Below are 22,950 nucleotides of genomic sequence, written 5' to 3'. Positions count from 1 at the left end.
TTAAATAAATTGGTACATAACCAATAATATCATAACTTCAAAAATAAATATGAAACGAATGAAATTACATTTGAACTAAATGTTATAGTTAAATTGATTTTGCAGAAGACGTTTTGTTTAGATCATTCCCACATTTCCCGAAGTAATTGAGTTTCCCTACTTTCTGGACACATTGCATATATATGACAATCCTCCATTAAACACTCAAATTATTTGTAAAAAAATCTTCACTTACAGAGTACTCTTAGTCTGCTTCTCAGTCTAAATAGCACATTCCTATGGGGTAGTTGATAAGTGACGCACTCATATTCTCCTTCTGCTGAAGGCTGGACATTGTCGATGAATAAATTACCTTGGGTGGAGTAAGCTCCAGTTGGAAGGTGTTGTTGATTGGGTCTCACCCAATCCACGTAATACTGAGTTTCAGGATCTAATAAGGGATAAAATCTTATAGCGGTAGGTTGTTTTTATTAGCAAAGACTTACGAGAAGTATTCACACTGCATCTGAGCTCAGCTCTAGTCCCAGTAATAGCGATGAATTCTTGAACGCGGTCTGATGGGAAAGAACCTTGATCACCTCCTAAATCAAGATTGATAATAATTAAAATAATAATAAATGAATATAACAGGAAATGAAATAAAATAAAAAGAGTAAACGACAGATTTCAATAATTTGTTCTAGTTTGATTGTGGCACAAATTACTGAAACAAACATTGAAAATTCCGCCTCAATTTGTATCTTAATAAGTGTATTTTTTTCCTACCTGGTCTTCGATGTCCTAATTCCAAGAAGCAAAAAGCAAATCCAAGTTAGAAAAGCGTTAGAAAGCCATAAAAAATAGTAAAATCATGAATAAATTAGCTATAAATTTGGTCGTTTAAATAACAATTTTTACCTGGATTATCTCCGCGCTCAGGTAATATATCTAGTTGTACCCTCCTCTCGTCCACTCCTGCATCATTACGGCCAATACAGACGTACACCCCGGCATCATCAGGCCTGAGATGAGTAAATTTCATAAAAGCTGGACCGGGTATTCCTGGGGCTCTGGATACTGCGACTCCATAACTTTAAAACAAATATCGTATCAGGGAAAGTACGCCAACAACAAAGACAAAAGTGTATGACATATACAACATGTCTATAAAACCCTACAAAAAGCAGGTACTCACTATTCAGGAGAAGTAGATTTAACCCATGATATAGAGGGTTGAGGTTCGCCAGTGCCATAGCAGACCAATTGAAGATTGTCATTGACAGCCCGTGTGACAATGTCCTGATCGGGTGTGGTTGTCACTCGGGGTGGTACAAGAACAGTGATATGGGCGACCGCAGTTGCCGTTCCTGCCTCATTGGTTGCGGAACACATATATTCGCCTCCTTCGGTAGGTGTTATGTCGACAATTCTGAAAGAAAAGTTTTGTGAAATTAATGTGGTAAGAAACTAATAAGTAGACATCTAAATGCCGAGCATGGGAAAAATTGTCAAAATACAAAAGTTTTCCTCTAATACGTAAATGCCAACATCAAAAGAATTATTACGAGAAGGGATTTAAATGAAATCATTTGATTAGTATTTTGATTGATTGATTGTTACTAGGAAATTGCATTATTAGAAATTTTAGGGTTGATATCTGATCATGCTTATGATAGTTCCCAAATATTTCCCTGCAGAGGCTCCTCGCATAGTGTTATAAAGACGATTTATTATATAGCGTGATTGGGGATAAGAGTTTTCAAATTTTAATTTATTTGAATTTTCGTTTCGATCTCTGTATATATTGTAAGACGTGATTTGGTCATTTAACCACATGCTGTATCTCTATATCTACACTGGAATATTATTATATAGTTAAGGAAATAGTTCGCATGATCAGTCAATAGGAAGAGGTAGAGAGAGGTTTCAAAAAGGGCTTCTAAGAGTTGATGTATCCTTATTTAATAAACAGAGTTATTCTAATGTGCACGAAAACATTTATTGACCTACTTTGGGCAATATAGGTGGATATATGCTCTCAAAATAGCTTATAGCTAAGAATTTCAAAAATATACACTCAATTCTCCGTGAATAGTAGAGTTGATTCGAATACATCCTGAACAGACTTTATGTCACCGGCGCTCACCTGAAATTTCCTCCAGTCAAAACCTCCACATTGGAACTTAAAGGCCGCCCATTCTCTCTACTCCACGTCACTGTGGGTGCTGGATATCCATTAATTACCCTACACTGTAACTGAACGGTATTTCCTGACGTCACTGAGACGGTGCCTCCTTCGGGGAGTATTTGGACTAAGGGAGCCTCAAATCCTATGAAAAATAATTACTTTGATGAAAATTTGTTCATATACTGGAAATCGGTTTGTTCCTTTTTTTTTCTGTTGGAATAAACATATCATAAGTAATACTTACGAGTAACTTCAATGCGCGCTGAAGCTTGTTCCAAACCGAAATCATTGGAAACAACGCACAGATAAACTCCTCTGTTTTCAATTTTCGCATTAGTGATCAGCAAATTGTTTCCTCTCTGTTCCGCTCCCCCACCTAAAGCTCCATTTACTTTTGACCACTTCACTGAAGGAGTGGGCACTCCTGAAGCTTCACACTTCACGTCACTGTTCTCTCCTTGTCTCAAAGTGAGAGTATCTGGCACAATCCTCACAGACGGACGAACTCTTTGTGTAAAAATCGCATTATAACTATTAAAACATTACAAAACTATATTCTCATACCCTCCGCCTCCTCGAATATTTACAGTAGAGTACTGAGAACCCCTTGTACCATCATAGGAAGTGGCAGTGCAGATGTATCTCCCCGAATCCGAGGGCTGCGCATTGGGAATAATCAATACCCCATCTTGATCCCTGTATTGATAGGGCAAAGGCCCATTGTCCTTAGACCAGCGAATGTTCTGAGCTCGCTCAGCGATGCACCTCAAAACTACCTCATCCCCAGTTTGACCGTCGAAATAAGGGGGGTCAATTTTGACTTGAACGATTGAACCTGAAGTCACTTGGACTTCGAAGCTCTTGGAATCTTGTCCTACTCTGTTGATGGCGGTGCATTGATACTGCCCGGCATCGGTGGCATGAGCTTGTAGGATGCGGAACACTCCGTTTTCGAAGGTGTGCTGGAAGGTATTGTTCAAACAGAGGTGGGATAATTGAAAGCAGTACTTACAGTTGGATTAAGATGTTGTCTGTCTATGCGAGAGAGGACGAATTCAGGGGAGGGATTTCCTGTTGCTGAGCAGCGGATTTCGATTAATTGACCTTCATTGGCTCGGATATAATCCTCGGAGAGGACCATGGTTGGAGGCACATCCCTAGATCCCTCTATTTTGAGAAGAAAAATAAGCAAGTGAAATTAACAATTTGAGATTTTAGCAAGATTTAATTACCGAACTTGTTCATGCTCTCCTTATATTTCACTATCATACGAAAGCATAGAAAACAGCAATAATTTTGGATTGTGAGATTTTGAATTTTATTAAGAAAAATATTAGCTTACCTCCTACCACAATGACAATGCTCTCAGTGACCACTGAGAACCCATCATCAGCTCTACAGATGTAGCGGCCGGAGTCAGAAGCTGTTAAGTTCGTGATCAGCAAAATTCCAGTTCCATCATCAATGGCATGATAGGGCAGACGGTCACTGTCCTTGGACCAATCTACTCTGAGGGTCTGAAAAACATGAAAGGTTTTTAAATTGATATTTCATCATTTTGTCCTATATTTTTGACCATTCCATAGACGTGGAGTTGACTTTTTTTTAATTCGAGACTTAAATAGTCCACTATGTTAAAAAGCAATACTTCATTTATGTAGTTTCCAGTATTTTCTAATGATAGATTGCAAAAAAGAACTTAAAAACAATGTAAAAATCATTTAAATATAAATATTCAGAAGTTAATTAAATATATTATTATCTTTTAATTAATTTATAATTATTTTAAAATTAAATTAAAACTAATTATTGAAAACATCAAATTTAGTCAACAAGACTACTCATGTAAAATAAAACTTGTAAATTTCGAAACGTCCCAGTAATGTAATTGAAGACTTCTCCAGTCAAATTTATATTTATTTCGAAGTGAAATTTGTTATGAAATTCTTATTAGTTTGACATATGCAAATTTTCATTTTACATTCAAGAGGTACTAGTTTTCTCAAATGTACTTAAAATACGCTAAGCTGCTCCCGGATTGCTAGCGAAAAAGGAAATTTATCCAATTTAAAGGGATAAGTTTTTACTTTTAAATCACACATCTTTCAAACTATTTTCTTTTATGGATTAAGCAAATATTTTGCGTGTAAAAAGTACAAATTCGTTTATTCGTGTCAATACCGATAGTGAGCCTAAATCAGAATTTAACAAATAACTAATCTGCTGAATCTTCAAAAGGCATAATAAAATTTTGTAGCTTATATTTGATATTAAATATTTCCGAAAACATGAAAGTGACTTAAACGCAAAAAACATGATAAGTTTGGTGCATCCGAATACTGTGCTGCAATGGTACTTGAAATCTCATGGGAGATTGAATGCACTTATGATAAGAGCAAGAATGAAAATTTTATTCACAATGCGAGAAAAAGTCGATATTTTTGAGAAAACCATTTTTTTTTAATAAAATAGGATAGTAGATATGACCTAAATATAACTTGAGCTATTGAGTTGTTCTGTAGCTACTGTATAAAAGAATGGCTAGATAATTAGTTCTGAAGAGTTGGGAATCTAATTATTTTTTTCTAAAAAAAATTATCTTTTTGCTGTCCTTGTAACTTTTTTGCGCAATTTACATGTATAACTTCAAATCCCCTCGCACGATTTTCCAAGGACACACATTTTTGAATATATGTTTGTCGCATTCAAACATTTTTCTTGGTTTTGGAGATATTTAACTTCGAAAATAAGCTAACAATTTTCATCGTACAACTCACAAAATAAAACCAATATACAAGTCTTAACTTCCTAAAGGATTGATAAGAAATAAAAACTTCATATACTACTCACACTTGGAGAAATTTTCGAAATAGCAGAACAATTAAGTTTCAAACTGCTCCCGATCTGGTAAATCTCGATATTATGTCCTGTGATGACCACCTCAATTGAGGGTGGAAATGGAGTGGGATCTGTATGGTTTGGTCTTCTGGTTGTGGTTATAATCTCAGCTAAAAACATCATCAAATTAACTTCTTGAAGATCTAGTGAGGATGGTACTGTCATTTGTTACAAGATTATTTACATAGGGACTAAAATTGAAAATACGTGGTACACCCATAGCCCAACAACAAAAAACTACCACATACTTTCAAGCTAAAACAATAACTATGGACTAAAAACGAAGACGGTACTTATGTTAACAGTGCCAACGATGAATTACGGACACGATATTATTGAGTTACTGAATTCCTGATTATATCAAGACACGCCTTTAATTAAAATGCCTACACTAAAATGATTCAAGTCACATCAAGCTCTACGAAGATGTACGTTCCAGAAACAATCCAAACCTGGAGTCAAGGTCACATCGACCCAGCCTAATCGTTCATGAATCCTATTTTCTATTATGCATCGTATGGTGTGACGCACACACCCCACTACTCCATAGAAGGATGCCTGTGCACCACCAGGAAAACGTATCAAGTCCTTGATTTCAGTCCTTAGCCCTGTGCTTTCGTTTTCAATGATAATGTGCAAATCTGGCTTAAGATTTACTGTTCTGTAGGTGCAAACAAAGGAGACTTGTTCTCCGATAGGGGCCACCACTTTAGGAGGGGACATTACAACCTGAATCTTTTTGCTGTTAGTAGGGGAAACTATTGGGAATGACGAAATAAAGGTGGTTAATTCAGACCAAGAGGGAAACATATTCTAAAAAGTTTGATTGCTCCTATGTAGACATGGCGAGATTCGATTTGAATTTTGTCTAGAAGTGCTACGAAAAACCTACTCGAAAAAGTGTTAAAACCCGCATGCAAAAGTGAGTTAAAAATAACCAAATCATGCCATGCTAAGTCGAAATTTCCGATACATACTTTGCTCGCAGTATCGCCCGGTGAAGCCGGGGAGGCAATAGCACACAACCCCTCGTAAAGATTGGTCAAACTGGCAACTTTCCTCCCTTTCGCTGCAAGGACATTTCCTACAGGATCCCAATGGGTTTGTGCCGGAATAGGATAAGTCTCGGTAATAGCCTGAAGCACAGGATTCGCAGGAGGTTCCTCTGTAGCCTGGCGGACATCTATTTGTTCGAATAACACAGAATTAGTTCTGTATTAATTGACGAAAAAATATAAAAGTTTATGGAATAAATTGTGAAGATTGAGATCGTTCTCTGGAAAAGTATAAAATTTTTAAAATTACTCCCTAAAATAATCAAGGAAATATAGAAAACCACCCAGTAAGATATTGAACTGATGACGAAAGATGATTTTGTAAATTCTGAGCTTCATTTGAACCTACTTATAGAGGGTGTCACAATGGAAATGGGTCGCATAACCAAAAAAAGCTTACCTACAAGTTTCCACACTAGTAGCTAAAGGTTTGGCAGTGTAAACTTCCACTGCAGTGTCCAAAGTAATATCGCTAAGGAATGTACTCGAAGTATCAGTAGATGGGGTAGCTCTAATGAGTATCGTGTCAATATTGGCTAAAACAGTCAAAATGTCCTCTCTAGAAGCAGATTTTGGGGCTCTATTCTGATCCAATCTATTCCAATTGGCACTGGGATGAATCCTAGCGCTCACACTATTCACTATCTCGGGTCTGAGTTCTACAGGATTGGTCCAGTAAATCACCACGTTGTTTCCAGTGATAATAATATCTTTGTCCAGGAAATAATTCGCATGAGGCAGTTCGATGTATCTTTGCATATACTCCAATTTTCCCCCGTAAGATTTGATCTGATTTCCAGTGAATATCGAGGGTAGGGACCAATACATGCGCTCTCTTCTGCTTGGCGGGAAATTATAACCGATCTCATTCATGGCTAAATTGGTTTTGAAGTCCGATTTTATGGTCTCTCTAAAGTACTGGTCGGTCAAGATAAATCCATGCTCGTCAGTAATTTGCACGGGAATTTGTTCCACATAAAGCTGACTTTGACTACACTCAGTTGATACACCGGAACAAAAGCAGAATTCACAGCCTTCGATGTTGTCAGCACTGAGACCGAAAGTGCCCTTTCGGCACCTGTCACAGTTGGGACCTTCTACATTTGCCTATTAAGAACACAGGTTAAGAAGTTACACAATACTTATTTCTAGTATTAAGGTCTTTACTTTGCATTGGCAGACACCATTGGTACATCCCAGATAAGTCGATCCTTTGGGGTCACAGTTGCACGGCAGTGGAGGTCCGTGAGGTACACATTGTCCACGGTTGGGCTCTCTGGTGAAGCCAGGAAGACATTGGTCACATTGGTCTCCGGCAGTATTATTCCTACAATTCTAGAAGAGAAGAAAATATTAAAAATTCCAGCGGGAATCTAAAAATGTTTACCACTTATTCCATTAAATTTCAATGTTTAATAATATAGTCGATAAATTTCAACTAAAGGTTATCTGAGAATAAGGAAAAATCAGCAACTGAGACCATACTGTGTGATTTTAAATTGTGGACCCACCTTCAAATTTGTAACATTTTTTTTTAATTCACAAGTTGCATTAAATGCAATCAAAAGTACTATCTGGTGACGTTTGTTTCATTTTTAAATGCTATTTATATCACCGGCAGATCAAAATGGCCGATTTTTTAATAACTTAAAATTGAAACATAGGTCAAGTGACACCTTAAATTAAAAGTCTTTCAAAACTACATTCAATGGCATGTTGCAATTCAAATTCCATCGTTTCCTTGAAAATGCCAGATTTGCCATCCGACGTTTTGTCTTTCGGCTACCGTCATCAACTTTGATTTTTTATGGGCGCCATGTTGAATTTTTCAACAGAAAAATAGTTAAAAGGCAAATCTACAAACGTCATCGTGTAGCTGATAAAAAGTGGCAATGAATACGTACGTATGGCTTTGCACTTTCTTGTCAAATGACGCTAAATAAAAATAAAAATGGAATTCCCAATTTTTAGATTTTTTCAGATATCTTCAGAAATATTCTGAAAATTCAAATTTTGGAAACGACATTTAGTCAATCGCTAAATTACACAATTTTGCTCCTATTTAAACTTTTTCGTTTCTTCTCAAGTTTCAGAGATCCCAATGTTGAGAGTCGCATGTGAAATGTTCCGTATAGTTTTTATTCAAATTAGTCGGAAACGGAGGATAGAGCTTTAATTTACAAAATTGCCTCCCCCCCCCTCGCCCCCTCCCCTCCCCTAAAAAAAACGAACCACAAAATCTCCAAAGAAAACTTTTTGGTAAATCAGATACTAATCCATGGCGGCGAAACGCATCTCCAACTACAAAATATTACGACACAGGGACTCCGACGCATGGCGACCTTCCGTTTAAAAATTCGCCCACTAATAGTAGAATACCGCAAAGTGTTGCTTTGTTCTAAATCATCAGATAAAACAATGATTAAAGAACCAAACAACCATATGACTTACCCGACAAACTCCAGTTTCCGGATCGCACTCATTGGAGTACCCATTGCACTCACACGGTACGCACAATTCTAAATAAATCCCCTCGTCTGATCTGGTATAACCAAATGCGCAATCTTCGCACGACAACCCTGTGTGTCCAGGAGGACAGTAGCACTGCTCCACTTCAAAGGCCTTGTCTCTCCCGGTATTATGTTCTACAGCCGTATCCAAAGACACAGAGATTAAAGCAGCTTCCTGGGTATTAGTGTAATAAGTAGCCTTAATGTAAATGCCTTGGACGTCTGCCAAAGCCATCAGCAAGTGTTCTCTGTCAGTTTTAACTCCATCATTGCGTTGCCAGTATTGCTCCAAAAGGGGAACCTCGAAGGTCTGGGGGGCGTTTGTTGATTGGGTTTGGTTGGCGAAGTATTGCAAGTTGATACGGTTGGCCTATAAAAATCAGAACTTATAGAAAAATAGGAATGAATTATGTGAACGAATGTTGGAAAAGTATTGAAAGCATTTAGAATGATAAACAAGGGGTCTCGAACAATTTCAATTGCAAAACATAAGGAGATAGGTATTTAATTACAAGTTTGGACACCTTGTAGGTGCATACATGGAAGACTAAAAGTCTCAATAAATTCGTTAAAAATTGAAGAAAACATCTTTTATGAAAATGTTGGAACTTGTCAAGAATTGTTTTTAATTGTTCATTTTTTTGACGTAATAAACATATATACGAGGTTATTCAAGTAGTGGATAAATGTGCTTTTTAATTTTTTTATTATGGAACTCTATAAATATTATGACGCGTTTAAATTCTTGGAATAATTCTGATCAATTTTCAGGTAACACAACACACCCACGTCTAAATTCAACAGATTTCGAAAAGCATTTTTAATGATGATAAAACGATAAATACTTCAAAAATAGCAATATAAACGACTCTAATCTAATGAATTAAATGTTGGAATTGTGCCGCGCTGATTTCCTGACAGTGGACAAACCGCAATTGAAATTCCTCAAGAACTTTTCTTATTATTTGAGGAGGTATTTGTTAAGCTGCTTTAGTAATTTTATTTCTTAACTCTTCGGTATTATTGGGATTATTTAAATACCCCCTGTGTTTTATATAACCTTATAAAAAAAAAGTCCATAAGGGTGATGTCAGGCGATCTAGTGGGCCACTCTAATTTCCATATTACGCAAATATTTCAATAACTTTTAAATTTACACATGCATATGGTATATAAAATATGTTCAGAATTTCTCAAAGTACTTAAAAAAGTCATAATATATACAAAAATTACGGTGTATATATATCTAATAGATGGGTAACTCTATATGCATGTCTATCACGTTAAAAATTGCTTAAACAAAATTATATTTAACGTGTTCCAGCATTTTCACGAAACATGTCTTCTTCAATCTTCAACAAATTTATACGGGATTTTTAGTTCTCTCTGTCTATGAAAAACACACACACAAAATATTAAAAAAGAAGCTAAAACGGTGTCAAAAAATCAAAGTTGAGGACTTACGCTGACAAGTTCAACATCTGGGGCATTATTCCTGGAACTGGCTCCTCCAGGCACTGGAGTGTTCCTGATGGTGTATTTCAAATACCCACCATATGAGGTTACTTTGTCCCCTAAATATTTATTAGGTAAAGCCCAATAGTACACATCCGGCTGTCCCTGTGCAAATGAGCTGTATAGCAACTCTCTGCTCTCCTGATTCAATCGCAGCCCTTGAGTAAAGGCATCTTCCTTAGAGATTCCGGTCAATCGGAATTCATTAGTGGAGCTAGTGAAAACTGAGCCAATCTGCAAATTTAAGAATATTTTTAAGTAGTGCTCGTGAACATAAATTCAATACTTACAGTGTCTCTATACCAATTAGAACTGGTACATTGCTGGGACACGCCCATACAGAAGCAGGAAATGCAGCCGAATTGATTTCTGGTGCTTAGGTAAAATGTGTTGGGCTTGCATTGGTTGCAAAAAGATCCAGTAGTATATTCCTAGTCAAAGGGGAAATTTACCATTAGTCTTTAATTAAATTAAAGGGTTTGATTTTTTGATATGTCTGATATTCTGAAATTTGGTATTTCATGATTTTTTGGATTAAATGATTGTATTTGGTAAACTTGATACTAAATGTACCTATCTGGCCTGATTGGATATAATATGGAGTGGATTTTATACAAAGTGTTCTCTAAATATTGTAAAAGAATTCATGGAAAAGGCAGATATTTACTTGACTTGGAATGTTTTTCTTGTCTCGCCTTTACAAGTGAGATTCGCATAAATTGCAATTCTAATGGACCCGATCAACTTCCTGAACTAGTTCGCACTGAAATTTCAGAAACCCATAGAAAAACGCCTCATCCGTAACGACTAGTAAATAAGAGGTTCACAAGAAGCCTCGAACTGATCAACACCAGCGGCATGTAGGAACATGGCGTGTTTACCCTCACTAACAGTAGGATCAATTCTAATTACGGCACAACTAAATTTATGTAGCTATTTTTTTATAGAAATCTTTAAGATGAAAATCTTTCAATGAGTATTATACCTGTACCTTATGGAGTATTGGACTTTGAGAGATTTCGTTTGCAGAGTAACGATGAAAAACTTAAGCACTAAATCGCTCTGATAGTTTTAACCTGCAAATGGACCAATATCACTGTTTAATCATAAAGACGCCGATTAACACGAATTTGTATTGAAGCCACAAAATTTCGGTTCTTGAAGTCAAAAACGCCCAATTCAACCAAATTTCACTCAAACGTTCGAAATTTCCAAATATTTGTTTGTTTTTGAACATCCTGACGATTTTCAGAAAAGTGAAAGCATACCATGGTAACGCTTTTAAGAACTGCACTCAATTTAAAAAAATATATTCAAGACAGTGAAAATTATTCTTAATTCCTATTATTTCCTTACTTTTCCTAAAAAGAAATTAAGAATCACCAATTGATCTATTTATTCATAACCATAGCTATTTACTTACCAATTTCCAGAGGCTCGAATTATCAATTCTCGAGTCCTCGGGATGATCAATTATTCAGACACAAATACTCCAATTCCCAAATCACCAAAGATTTTCTTCATTTGACATCTCAATTTCCTTCTACAAGTCTTAATTATTCTTTTGGGAAACGTATTTTTAAATTCTCAAAGAACGCATTAATATACCGTTGAGAGACATTTGTAAAGTTAGAAAAAAATATGGATGAATTCCCATTCGTTTCTGAGATATAAGTATTTTTTTTGAATTTCTGGAAGACTAAAATGTTAACTTAAGCGGCTACGAAACGAAAAAAAATATATAAACAACCTGCTGTCAAATTCCCCATATAATTTTGATGATTTTGGTGGTTGATTTTTTACCCCCTTTTCCACAATATTTAGAAAATACTCTGTGCGCTTTCTACAATCCCTCATGAGAATGATAGGTGTGTCATATTTTTTTAGATTAATGTAAGGAAGGCCATAAAACAACTAACTACATACTTCTATTCTACTCTGGTTTAGTCACCTTTAAGTTAATTTAAACTCACTCTAAATACAGAAAAGAAAAGGACACGAATATTGCTTAGAATAACATTATTATCAACAAAACTGTCAAAACTAAAATAGTGGATATTAGAGATTGACGAAAGTTTTTACCTACAAAATTGAGACAAAGATTATGTTTGAATTCATTTTTGAAATGGGTCATGAAAGTCGGAATGTAAAAAAGCTAATTATATATTTTTTTAGTAATTTTTAAGATTTTTACTCATTAATAAAAATTTTCAAAATATAGATGTTTTTTTCAGTCAAGGCAGTAAGAAATAAGAATTGGAACTCATCTAGAAAAATGAGTGAAATAAGAATATGTTCTAAAATTGAAGTGAAAATTTCAAACGCTTTCGAAGATGTCCAAGAAAATTGAACATTCAGGTTTTTGTTTTTCGTCAAAATCAGAAGAAAACTTTCATCGCACCCGACACACAAAAAGGCCAACACAAGATAAACGAAATACAGACAGAACAAAGGAGTCATCTGGTCGTTTACTCACCAAATCCATCCATGAGGACGGGTCGAAAAAAAGAAATCACGTTAATATAATTGCGGAAAATACCAACGAAACATTTATTGCGTCGAAAGGACTAAAACTTACCTTGCAGAGACATCTGCCATCAATGTCCTGTCCTAGAGTGCCCTGAGGATCGCAGGGGGTAGATGGTCGACAGTAATCTCCTGGCTGTAGAGGGTTTCCGACGAAACCAGGGGCGCAATGCTCGCATCTGAGTCCTGTGTAACCTTGTTGGCAGTCGCAGACGACGTTTCCATCAGTGTTCAAGCGGCAAGTACGAGCAAACCTAAAAAAATAAAATATGAAGAGTTGAGAATTAATGAGAACAATTCGTCATAAACTTCTCTGAAAGTGACTAAATTATCGTTTGAAGCTCCAAAATAGAATTTTTTTCTTAATCAAACTAGACCAACTACGCATTCATTGACATTATCTGGTTCATTTTGTGTTGTTGTTGGAGCTTCGAGAATTATCTGGGAATTAATTCATGCACTTATTCGAGACCCTTACTGATTGCTTGGACTTGTGTATGGGCATGGACACACTTGACATTCGCGCCCATCAAAGTAACTCCCTGGTTGACAGTCCTGAGGTTCTTTGTAGCATTGACCAAGCCATTGACCGGATTGGTGGCGAGCGTAGCCATCTGCGCAGTTCTAGAAATTTCAGTTAATTAATTACAAAAATATACATGGTGTCTCAGGGAAAAGTCTGGACTCTATATATTTTTTTGTTGTTTGTTAAAAAACAAAAAAAAAACGTTAAAACTCGTTAGTTTTTAATAGGGAAGGGGACATCATTTTGTAAAAAAGGTATTTTGCAAATGTCATCTCTCTATCGCAGGAATCCGCCTCTTTGAAACTTTCGAATTGGAGGAGGGGCTGTGTTATATCTCGTTCGATAAGTAATTTAATTCTCTACATGGTCAAGCTTTTTTTTGTAATTTTCTACGTCGGTTTTGTAGAAATTAAACAAAAACAAAATAACTTTACTTTAACCATTTTTACTGATGTTTTACTTATTTTATCGTAAGAAATCTTGAAAGTGACCTCCATTGAGTTCTACACTGATTGACAGGTGCAGCTGATCCGCAAAAAGTCGTCAGATATTATCTAATATATATAGTGTTATTGACCTCTACTCTTCGACGACTCAGGCACATAAATTCTCGAGGGAATCAGATTGTGCGTTAAAGACTTTAGTCTTCAAATTTCCCCATAAGAAAAAGTCCCGGGGACGAAGGTCGGAGGATCTCGCGGGCCACTCCATTGGATCTTTTCTGTCAATCCATCTTCCAGGGAATTCTTCATATAGAATTTGTTAGACAGCTGCAGTGTAGCGCGAAGACGCCTCATTTTGTGTTAAAAAATTAATTCTTCTTTTCAAAGACGGGGATCTTGTTCAAGCATTTCAGTTGTTTTGGGAAATATGGCATATTGTAGAAGTTGTAGATGGTTTTTAAGCTGCCAGAAATAAAAAAATGGTTCAACAATATGATCACCCAAAATTCCTGCCTAATGATTTAATTTTTGAAGTTGTTGAGCATAGGTCTTTTGGAACCAATGAAAATTGACGTTACTCCATTAACAACAGTTATGTCTGTTTAATTTCTACAAGACCGACATACAAACATAGAAAATACAAGCTTGACCATGCGGAAATTAAAATTACCTTTCAAACGAGGTGTAACACAACACCCTTTCCAATTTGAAATTTTCAAAAGGGTGATTTCCAGGGGTAGAGAGATGACACTTCAAAAACAACTTTTTCACTCAATGATATCCCAATCAAACTTGACATGTATTAGCGTTTTTTTTGTTAATAAACAACAGAAAAGATATTAAAGGTATACTCTTTTCCCTTGGGCACACTGTATAAAGTCCCTTCAAAATATACTCCGGTCGACTCCATTCCTGGTAATTTCACTTTTCATTCCCTCTTTTCACAATCCGTGGAGTACTTAGAATAATTATAAGCCTGCACAAATCTAGTTATGTAATATTACGTTTCATTTTTGAGATATTCAGTAACTAATTTCTATGATTTTGGCAAAAATGAAATGAACGTGTTTCAAAATATCAATATTTCTAATATTCTATTAATCGTTTGAATGAATTCTATAACCCTGGACTAACTCGCTTGTTACAATTTTTTTTTCAATTCTAAGGCATCTATGAACCATTGTGAAGATTGGAGATTTTTATGAAAATCAATAACTTGGGGTATCGGTTTCTTTCCCAAAATTGTAAATATCCATATAATCTAGGCATATGAGAATTATAGAAATTCAGAAGTTTTTCTTAAAGTTCAAAGCGTTATGAAGAACTTTATTCCAGGACAACAGTTAAGTACTTGAAGTTTTAAACTCTTGAGGAGAGTAAACTTCATTATAGATTATAGGTGAAAATAGCATAAAGGTGCTTTTCAATAGATATTTTAAGTACTTGCATAACATTAAGAAATTTCAAAATTATACAGGGTTCGCCTTTCTAGCTGACACAATCCACATATACAAAATTACAAGTTTAGTGTATTCTTAATATTTGTATTTTTGTTTTATGGAAACAATCTGATACTGTAAACATATTTTCAACCTGACATGACTTCCGGTTAAACCGGAAACTGACACTTACTTCATTTTTTTAATGACACATGGCCCTTTTTTTATGAAAATATTTTTTTCCATCAAATTTCATAATACAATATAGTATCGATTCTCAACTATTTTTTAATTTATTTTTGATTTTTACGACTTTTTCGACACTTAAAGCGTTACGAAAACTCAAGAATCTACAAAACTATTTGACATGAATTGATGAAACACATTTTAAATTACTGGAAAACTAACAAATCTTTTTTTTAAACAATTAAAGGATTACGAAAAATATTTGAAAAAGTTTTTGAAAAAAATTATTTAAATTTAGAATTTTTAAATTAATTTTTTTTTTCAAATAGCGTCCTACAATAATTTTTACAATACTAGATTGATAAAAAAATAATGAACAAATACGCCATACATCATCAGTGTAAAATATTTATACTTTTTTAAGTAAATCGAAAAAAACTATGAACTACTTGATTCTGCGTAAGTAATAGATACATCAGCGTAATTTTACACAACTGAGTTGTTTAATGTTTTTTTTAATGTCAGGTGTTTCCACAAAACAAAAATACATTAAACTTGTAATTTTCCATATACGGATTGTGTCAGCTCCCAAAGGCAAACCCTGTATATTCTCATGACTGTACCTACTCAAAATTATACCACTTCAAAAATCAATGATCAGAAAACAGATCATTCAAGTAGCTCCACTCTATTCGTAACAATTATTTAGATATTACGTAAAATTTTATGGAAACTTTATCTAAGTTTTAATACGTATTGTAATATCAAGACAAAAAGTTGTTTAATTACTTGACATGTAAATGATATGAATTCTCAGTGGCGGGTATTTCAGTGAAAATTCCAATTCACACACAAAACGCCATATGAATGGTTGATATTTGAGAGTTAGAAAACTTCAGTGAAGTGCCGGAAAAAGGTTTTTTTTTCCAAGTATTTATTCTTATTGAAATTTTAAAATATGTTAAAAATGTATTCCCACGTTGAGGACATTGCTCTACGCTATTGAACTTACATGCTAAGTCGGAATTAATTTCTTTATATATAGCATGTTGGTCGATATATCTTTCACATCAGGAATGGGCGTTATTAAGTTTTTTCCGAATTATTTCATTTCATTCGAAATTTAAAATATGATAAAACTACTTCGGCAGTTTAGGAGTTATTACGACAAGTGAACTTTCGATAATAGTTGAAATTTCTACATGAAATAATCGTGTGATTGCTTGATATTAAGGTATAGAAAACTTCAATGATATGTATGAATAAACATTTTTTCTGAATTAGTTATTCTCCCTCGACTTATGCAATTTGAAATTTATTCTGACACGCCAATGAACTTGCAAAAAAAGTCATAATTTCTGCATAGAATAACTTGTCTTCGAGGGCATTTGAAACAAAAAATGCAAGTGGAGTGTGTGAACAAAAGTTTTTTCTGAACCATTTATTCCCAATTTTTGAATTGCATTACGTCACTGAATTTATATTTAGGCCTTATTAGTTTCTTTGTATACAACGTCATTAGTCAATTTTTCATTCACAATAAAATCAATGGTGGGCGTTGTAAAAGTTTGTTTTGTGATTTTTTTGCTCTTTTTCTGAATTCAAATTTGCATCCAACATAACTCTGTTACTGTGATACCTTTGAAGTTAATTTATCAAATTGTGAAGAATCATTACAATATTCTGTATACTCTAAGTCACTGGCATATACGAGTGTTTTGTAAGATTCTCCTACTTTCCAAAAGTTTATGTTTAATTTGCTGTTTTTTTAATATTGTTCTTTCACAATTGAAAATATTGTTTTGCTCGTCTCTATATTTTTAAGCTTAAAAACATTTTTATATCTCTTGACACTTTTACAAAAATTTTGAAATAGATCCGAATACATAAGACCAAAAGTGCCCTTAGTTACCTCGCACGAAGTTCCAGTATATCCAACAGGACAAGAACACTCTTCCACATAGTTAGCAATACCTAAACCGCTGTCCGGAATGGCGGCAGAATCCATTTCAATGTTGGACAAGGTGGTGTTCAACAATCCCCCATTGTATTCCAATTTGATGAGAATATGACTCACGTCCTCCAAAACCATCATAATTTCTTCACGAGTGGCAGGTCTTGGACGCTGAGACTCCGATTTAATCGTCCAATCACCCTCAAAGAAGCGCACCCTCTGATCTGAAGGTCGGTGCGGTTGAGGTATGGTTCGGGATTCGTGGAGGAGGATGTAGTTGTTGCCCTAAGATTGAAAAGCATGTGGAACTGTGAAATATTGAGAAGATAAGAGTGGAAAGTGAGAAAGTTGTTCCGAAGAAAGGGAAAATGCAAATTAAATATTTCTGGAATTTAGAGATATTGAATTGCTTTGCTAATGATAATTATTCAATAGCGAGCTTATGCCGATAATGAATAAATGTGGTAAAAGAGAATCGGACATTTTATTCATCGCTAGACAACTTCTGACAGTAATGAGTACTCACAGTCACAATGACATCTGGAGCTTCAATGGGTCTTCCAGAATTTCCATGTAGAACCGTATACTTCAAATACCCCCCATAACTTTTCAATTGGTTGCCATTGTAGTTCTCTGGTAGAGCAAAGTAAGGAACCACATCCCGCTGATTTAATTCAGCGGTATAGGGAAGGGATGCCATTACTCCATTGGTGCTCACATGCTGAAGAACTGGTTCCACACCTTTGTAGATCGGTTCATCTCGGATATCGACGACTCCTGTCCGAGGATCGATTCGGGCTCCCAATAGTTTGAGAGAATCAAACGGAGGCTGAAACTAATGTCGAAATCGTTAGAATTGATATAAATAAAATGGGTAAAGATTTACTTGGAAAATGAACAAATCTGCCGATCGACAGGCACTAGTGTGCCCAAAGCAGAAGCATTTGATGCATTCACTTTCAGCTCTTGCTTCCACATTGAAATATCCAGCTCTGCATGGAGATTTTTGCTTAACGGTCAAGATTGTATCAACAGAGGCAAATACTGTTTTGATCGAAGATAGGGCTTCACAGGAATACGCCCCTTGGTCCTCCACTTGGATATTCTCGCAAATCAAAGTTCCAAACCCATCAACACTGGTCATGCGGCATTTGTTGGGCACATGATGCCAATTGAGACGCCACATTATCTGAGGAGTGGGAACTCCTACTGCCCTGCAGGTGATGCTGAATGTCTGCCCTACACTTAGGGTTACCATGCTGGGCGGTCCTTGAGCAATTACAGGAGGGGCTGAAATTTATCCTGTAATCCCGCTTAAAATACTGCCTTAAAAACCTTCTTACTGCAGCCAATCTCATCGCTCTTATCAATACAATCCGGGTATCCATCACAATGGAACGACCTCGGTACGCACTGATCATTTCTGCAAGTATATTGCTGCGCACCGCACCCTTGACCTGGTATTGAGGCCTGACAAAACCTCTCATCAGAACCATCAGAGCAATCATCTTGACCATCGCATTTCCAGACAGCTGAGATGCACTTTTTGTTGTCGCATTTGAACTCGTTGGGTTCGCATTGTCCTACAAGGATTTTTGATGGTCCGGATTGACCAAAGGAAGGGAATAGAACTTACTGCATCTGATTTCATCTGAGCCATCGCTGCAGTCAAACTGACCATCGCAAACTTTGTTTCTGGAGATGCAGTCACCATTAGCACAGGTGGACTCGTTGATGAAGCATTTAACTGGTGGAGGAATGTAGATTTCCGGCACTAAATAAGATATTTCGTTAGTTTAATTGAAAGCTATCAAGTTTTGGAATTTAAAAGTATATACTCACCAAATTATATTGAAAGCACAAAGATAATGCGAATAAAATATTTAGTTTGGGCATACATTTTTAAGTCGACAGTTACCTGTGCCGTGATACTGAGTATCTAAAGGGGCCCAGATGCCATATTTCAAAATCGAAGATCCTCTAGATCCTTTAGCAGCATTGCCATATTTTAGGTCAAACAGTTACATACCTTAAACTTTCTTACCTTTATCCACATGTAGCTGAACAGCTGTTTCAGCTCCAGGAGTACCTGGAGGGTACCCCTTGGCAACGCACACGTAAGTGCCACCGTGTTCAACTTTAATATTCGGCATTTCCAGACGTCCATTCAAATCCCTGGATCCTGGTGGTAGAGGCAAACCATTGGCCCTGCGCCATTCTACTCTCGCCCTTATTGGCCCTTCGTCTCGGCATTGGAATACCACTTCTTGATCTAGATCCAGATTCAATTCGTTTAAAAATTGTGTTGAAATGTAAAATAATGAACTTACGTTACGTAACACCAATGTGAATGTTGTGTTATATTTTGTCGAGTAATGAAATATTGGTTTTTCATATTAACAATTTTTGCCATTTGTACAATATTATACAATAACGTAGATTTTCAGGGATATAATAGTTGTGGCTGATATTGAATATTAATAGATGAATGAAATAAAACATGGGAAAATTATTCGATGAAGTTTGTAGCAATATGATGCCATGGAAGTCACTTCCAAACCTTTTACTCACCCAATCTAAACCTGTCTGCTCCCGAAAACACATAGGATAAAACAAAAATAATTAGTTACAAATACTACAAAACAGATGCTTGCAGGTAATATTTATCATATGTAACAATAAGGATTATTTTACCGGACTTTTCACCGGTTTTATCATTTTATTAACATCTAAAACTTAACTAAACATCAAACTTTGCATGACTAAAATGGAAATCAAAACCCACAAAAGGATATTAAATATCAATAGGTAGTTTACAATTTCCATAGTTTGAAGTCAGTTAGAAGCTATCTCAAAAAAAAAACGGGCGGAGCTATAACTGAGTTATTTATGAACGGATATTGATGAACTAAAAATTACATAAAACGATATTTTTCAGACTACTATGTAATATTAAAATTGATTTTTTTTAACTCAATTTCTTCCACGTCAGGTATCAATTTCAGAATTTTAAATAGAACTCCATATTTTTTACATTTTTTGATATAAAATATTTTTCTGAATTTAATGATGTATGACTAGTTAATGTTGAAATAATTTCTAACTGAAAAAAATAGAAAAATTTTAACCATACGAGTTATATAGCACCTGTATCCTAAATTTGGATATTATAAGTTATAAGACCATCTGTATCGTCATGGGACCATCATTTGGACACCAATGATCCTAATCAATAAATTAATGTCTGCAATAATTTCCTTAATCATCTGCAAGATGGTCCACTTTTCTACGCAAAAACCATGTGGTCCTACGAATGCACTTTCAACAACAATCGAATTTTCCAAAGAAATATTCATCGACATTGCAGCCAAGAAAATTCTCGATTTGTAGTAGAGAATTATTTTCAAATGAGATTCATTCTCAATATTTGGGGTAGATCTTCTTTTTATCGGTTGATTGGTCCATTTATTATTAGTTGGACATTAAACCAAGCAAGATACCACGAACTTTTGACCGACCATATTGTTGATTTCGTGGACAATTTACCTATTGCGGAATTGAACGGCATTTATTTTCAATAACATATTTATTTAATTATATAATTTATTTAATTATTAATAAATACATTTATTTTTGAACAAGATTGTGCGACACTTCATAATCCCCGAATAAATGATGAATGATTAAATCCTCGATTCCAGGAAAACTGAATAGGAATCAATGGTCCAATCGGTTGGCCAACTCATTCATTGGACCTCTCTCTATCTAACAATATCTTTAGAAATAATATTTTGCATAACCTCTAGATAAGTACGTTGTTAAATGAAGAAAAAAAATTGTAATATTTAATCGATTGTAGTAGTACTCAAAGAAACGTGAATGTTTAATTTTTTCAGTTTAAAATTGTTTTAACATTAACTTGTCATACATTATCAGATTCAGAAAAATACATTCTAAAGAATTAATTTAGAATAATCACTCTTGCAGCATGACGGCTCACAGAAAATTATAAGGAAGAATTATGTGGTTTTAATGGTAAAGGGTGGCTTTATCTTGTCCCTTCTCGCTGGATACCATATAGGCGCCATTTGTCCAAGGCGTTAGGCGTCTTTGTACAAAATGGTACAATAGGATTAAATAGAATGAAATGCAGATGTTCACAGAATAACGAAGATGGCCTCATGACGATGCAGATGGTTACATGACTCATAATCTCCAAATTTAGGATACATATGGCTACATAATTCATATTGTTTAATTTTTAAAATTTTTTCCAGTTAGAAATTGTTTCAAACATCATTAAGTTCAGAAAAAATATTTTCTATCAAAAAATGTGCAAAAATATGAAATTCCATTTGATAGTTTGAAGTTGACACCTAATCCGAAAAATATAATTTTATTTGGCTTTTAATTAATCAAAATCCGTTCATACATAACTCAGTTATAGCTTTGTCATTTTCTTGAGACACCGTGTACACCTCACGAAATAAAAATAAAACCCTCGTTCCCACTAGACAAGCCCGTAATAGAATCAAAAATTTTGAAATATATTTCTTGTCTAGTCTGATGATCCTGTTTTTAGCCAGGTAAACGCACATAACATATATTATATCAGAGGCACATATAGAGTTGTCTAGAAAAAAATAATGATAAACAGAGATACAACATACTCACTTTCTTTGATGTCCTGTTGTGATGGATAAGTTCTCAGTTGTAAGCCGTCGGCTCCCGCCTCTATAATGGAGAAAGCAGTTACTTTTTAACTTAGACAGCAGTTGGAATTAAATGATTAAAGGAAAACTGAGTATTCAGGGAATGCCAGGACTGAACCTACACATTTTGTTTACTCGTAATTCCGAGTTAATTGAACAGTGCTCATTTCAAACGGGATAAATTTTAAAATAAATCTCACATGCCATTTATTCAAAACCAGCGCCGTAGCAATTCCCGTTTTCTTATTTCAGATTCTTTTTCGATTTGGTTTTCAAAAAAAATCCAAATTAATTTTCCAAAATATTTGCAGACGTTAAAGAATTTTCAACATTTCATTTTCAGGTTTATGCAAAAATTTTGTGATTTTTCAGACAAATTTCCAATAATATTTTACGTTCAATAACTTATACATTCAAATTTTCAAAGAGAATAGACGAAACATTTTACCTAAGAACTCCCGGTCCTGACTTTCTAGAGTTGCTATAAAAGTTCAGTATAATTTGTGAAAAAATTCTTGTAAAATATACACTTAATTCGTGGATCTTCAGAATTCCTCAAAAGTGTATAGTTTAAGAAACATGGCTAAAATCTCCTGTATTTTATTCAAAATCGGCATTAATTTTCTATGCACATATTACCAATGCCGACCTTTGTTGCTATATCAACTACTAATACAAAATTAATGTAAATCTTGTGACAAATTGCGTAAAGTTTCTGAGAAATTACTCGTTAATTTGAAAATTCATCATAACTTAAAGCTTATAAATATGATCCAAAACCAACGTCAATTATCTGAGAAATCTCTTGAATTCTCAATACTTCATTATAATTGAAAACTGAATTTAGTTCTAAATTCCAATTTATTTTGAATAACAAGAAACCCACTTTAACTTCAATAGAAATCTTAGTTAATTATTATTAAATAACTAAGATCAAGTAGAAAATAGTTATTTCTACTACCGTGATTACTTTCCACTTGCTCACACGCACTTGCGTGTGGAAACTAGTATTTTCCCTA

At 34.9% G+C, this 22,950-nt stretch overlaps 1 protein-coding gene across 4 annotated transcripts in view; it reads right to left on the bottom strand.

The window, feature by feature from the left end:
* The window catches only part of trol (terribly reduced optic lobes), a 191,744-nt gene that overhangs the window by 13,114 nt on the left and 155,680 nt on the right, over positions 1 to 22,950 (bottom strand). For all 4 annotated transcript variants that reach the window (XM_066294389.1, XM_066294397.1, XM_066294406.1 and 1 more), the window contains 28 exons: positions 21,894 to 21,953; positions 19,791 to 19,805; positions 19,264 to 19,491; positions 18,856 to 18,993; positions 18,563 to 18,802; positions 18,106 to 18,509; positions 17,746 to 18,054; positions 17,178 to 17,504; positions 13,150 to 13,295; positions 12,724 to 12,925; positions 10,436 to 10,576; positions 10,095 to 10,379; positions 8,572 to 9,000; positions 7,288 to 7,455; positions 6,521 to 7,227; positions 6,043 to 6,248; positions 5,518 to 5,823; positions 5,018 to 5,175; positions 3,510 to 3,684; positions 3,180 to 3,334; positions 2,732 to 3,129; positions 2,412 to 2,674; positions 2,126 to 2,309; positions 1,175 to 1,408; positions 898 to 1,070; positions 766 to 780; positions 486 to 581; positions 236 to 430 (listed from right to left, as the gene is read on the bottom strand). In XM_066294389.1, the coding sequence (XP_066150486.1) occupies positions 236 to 430; positions 486 to 581; positions 766 to 780; positions 898 to 1,070; positions 1,175 to 1,408; positions 2,126 to 2,309; positions 2,412 to 2,674; positions 2,732 to 3,129; positions 3,180 to 3,334; positions 3,510 to 3,684; positions 5,018 to 5,175; positions 5,518 to 5,823; positions 6,043 to 6,248; positions 6,521 to 7,227; positions 7,288 to 7,455; positions 8,572 to 9,000; positions 10,095 to 10,379; positions 10,436 to 10,576; positions 12,724 to 12,925; positions 13,150 to 13,295; positions 17,178 to 17,504; positions 17,746 to 18,054; positions 18,106 to 18,509; positions 18,563 to 18,802; positions 18,856 to 18,993; positions 19,264 to 19,491; positions 19,791 to 19,805; positions 21,894 to 21,953 (6,357 nt within the window). The remainder of the gene's footprint in view (positions 1 to 235; positions 431 to 485; positions 582 to 765; positions 781 to 897; positions 1,071 to 1,174; positions 1,409 to 2,125; positions 2,310 to 2,411; positions 2,675 to 2,731; positions 3,130 to 3,179; positions 3,335 to 3,509; positions 3,685 to 5,017; positions 5,176 to 5,517; positions 5,824 to 6,042; positions 6,249 to 6,520; positions 7,228 to 7,287; positions 7,456 to 8,571; positions 9,001 to 10,094; positions 10,380 to 10,435; positions 10,577 to 12,723; positions 12,926 to 13,149; positions 13,296 to 17,177; positions 17,505 to 17,745; positions 18,055 to 18,105; positions 18,510 to 18,562; positions 18,803 to 18,855; positions 18,994 to 19,263; positions 19,492 to 19,790; positions 19,806 to 21,893; positions 21,954 to 22,950) is intronic.

This window comes from Euwallacea fornicatus, chromosome 2 (genome assembly GCF_040115645.1).
Source record: "Euwallacea fornicatus isolate EFF26 chromosome 2, ASM4011564v1, whole genome shotgun sequence".
NCBI classification, from domain to species: domain Eukaryota; kingdom Metazoa; phylum Arthropoda; class Insecta; order Coleoptera; family Curculionidae; genus Euwallacea; species Euwallacea fornicatus.
The sequence above is the reverse complement of the archived record's forward strand: the minus strand, read 5'-3'. Positions and strand labels throughout refer to the sequence as shown.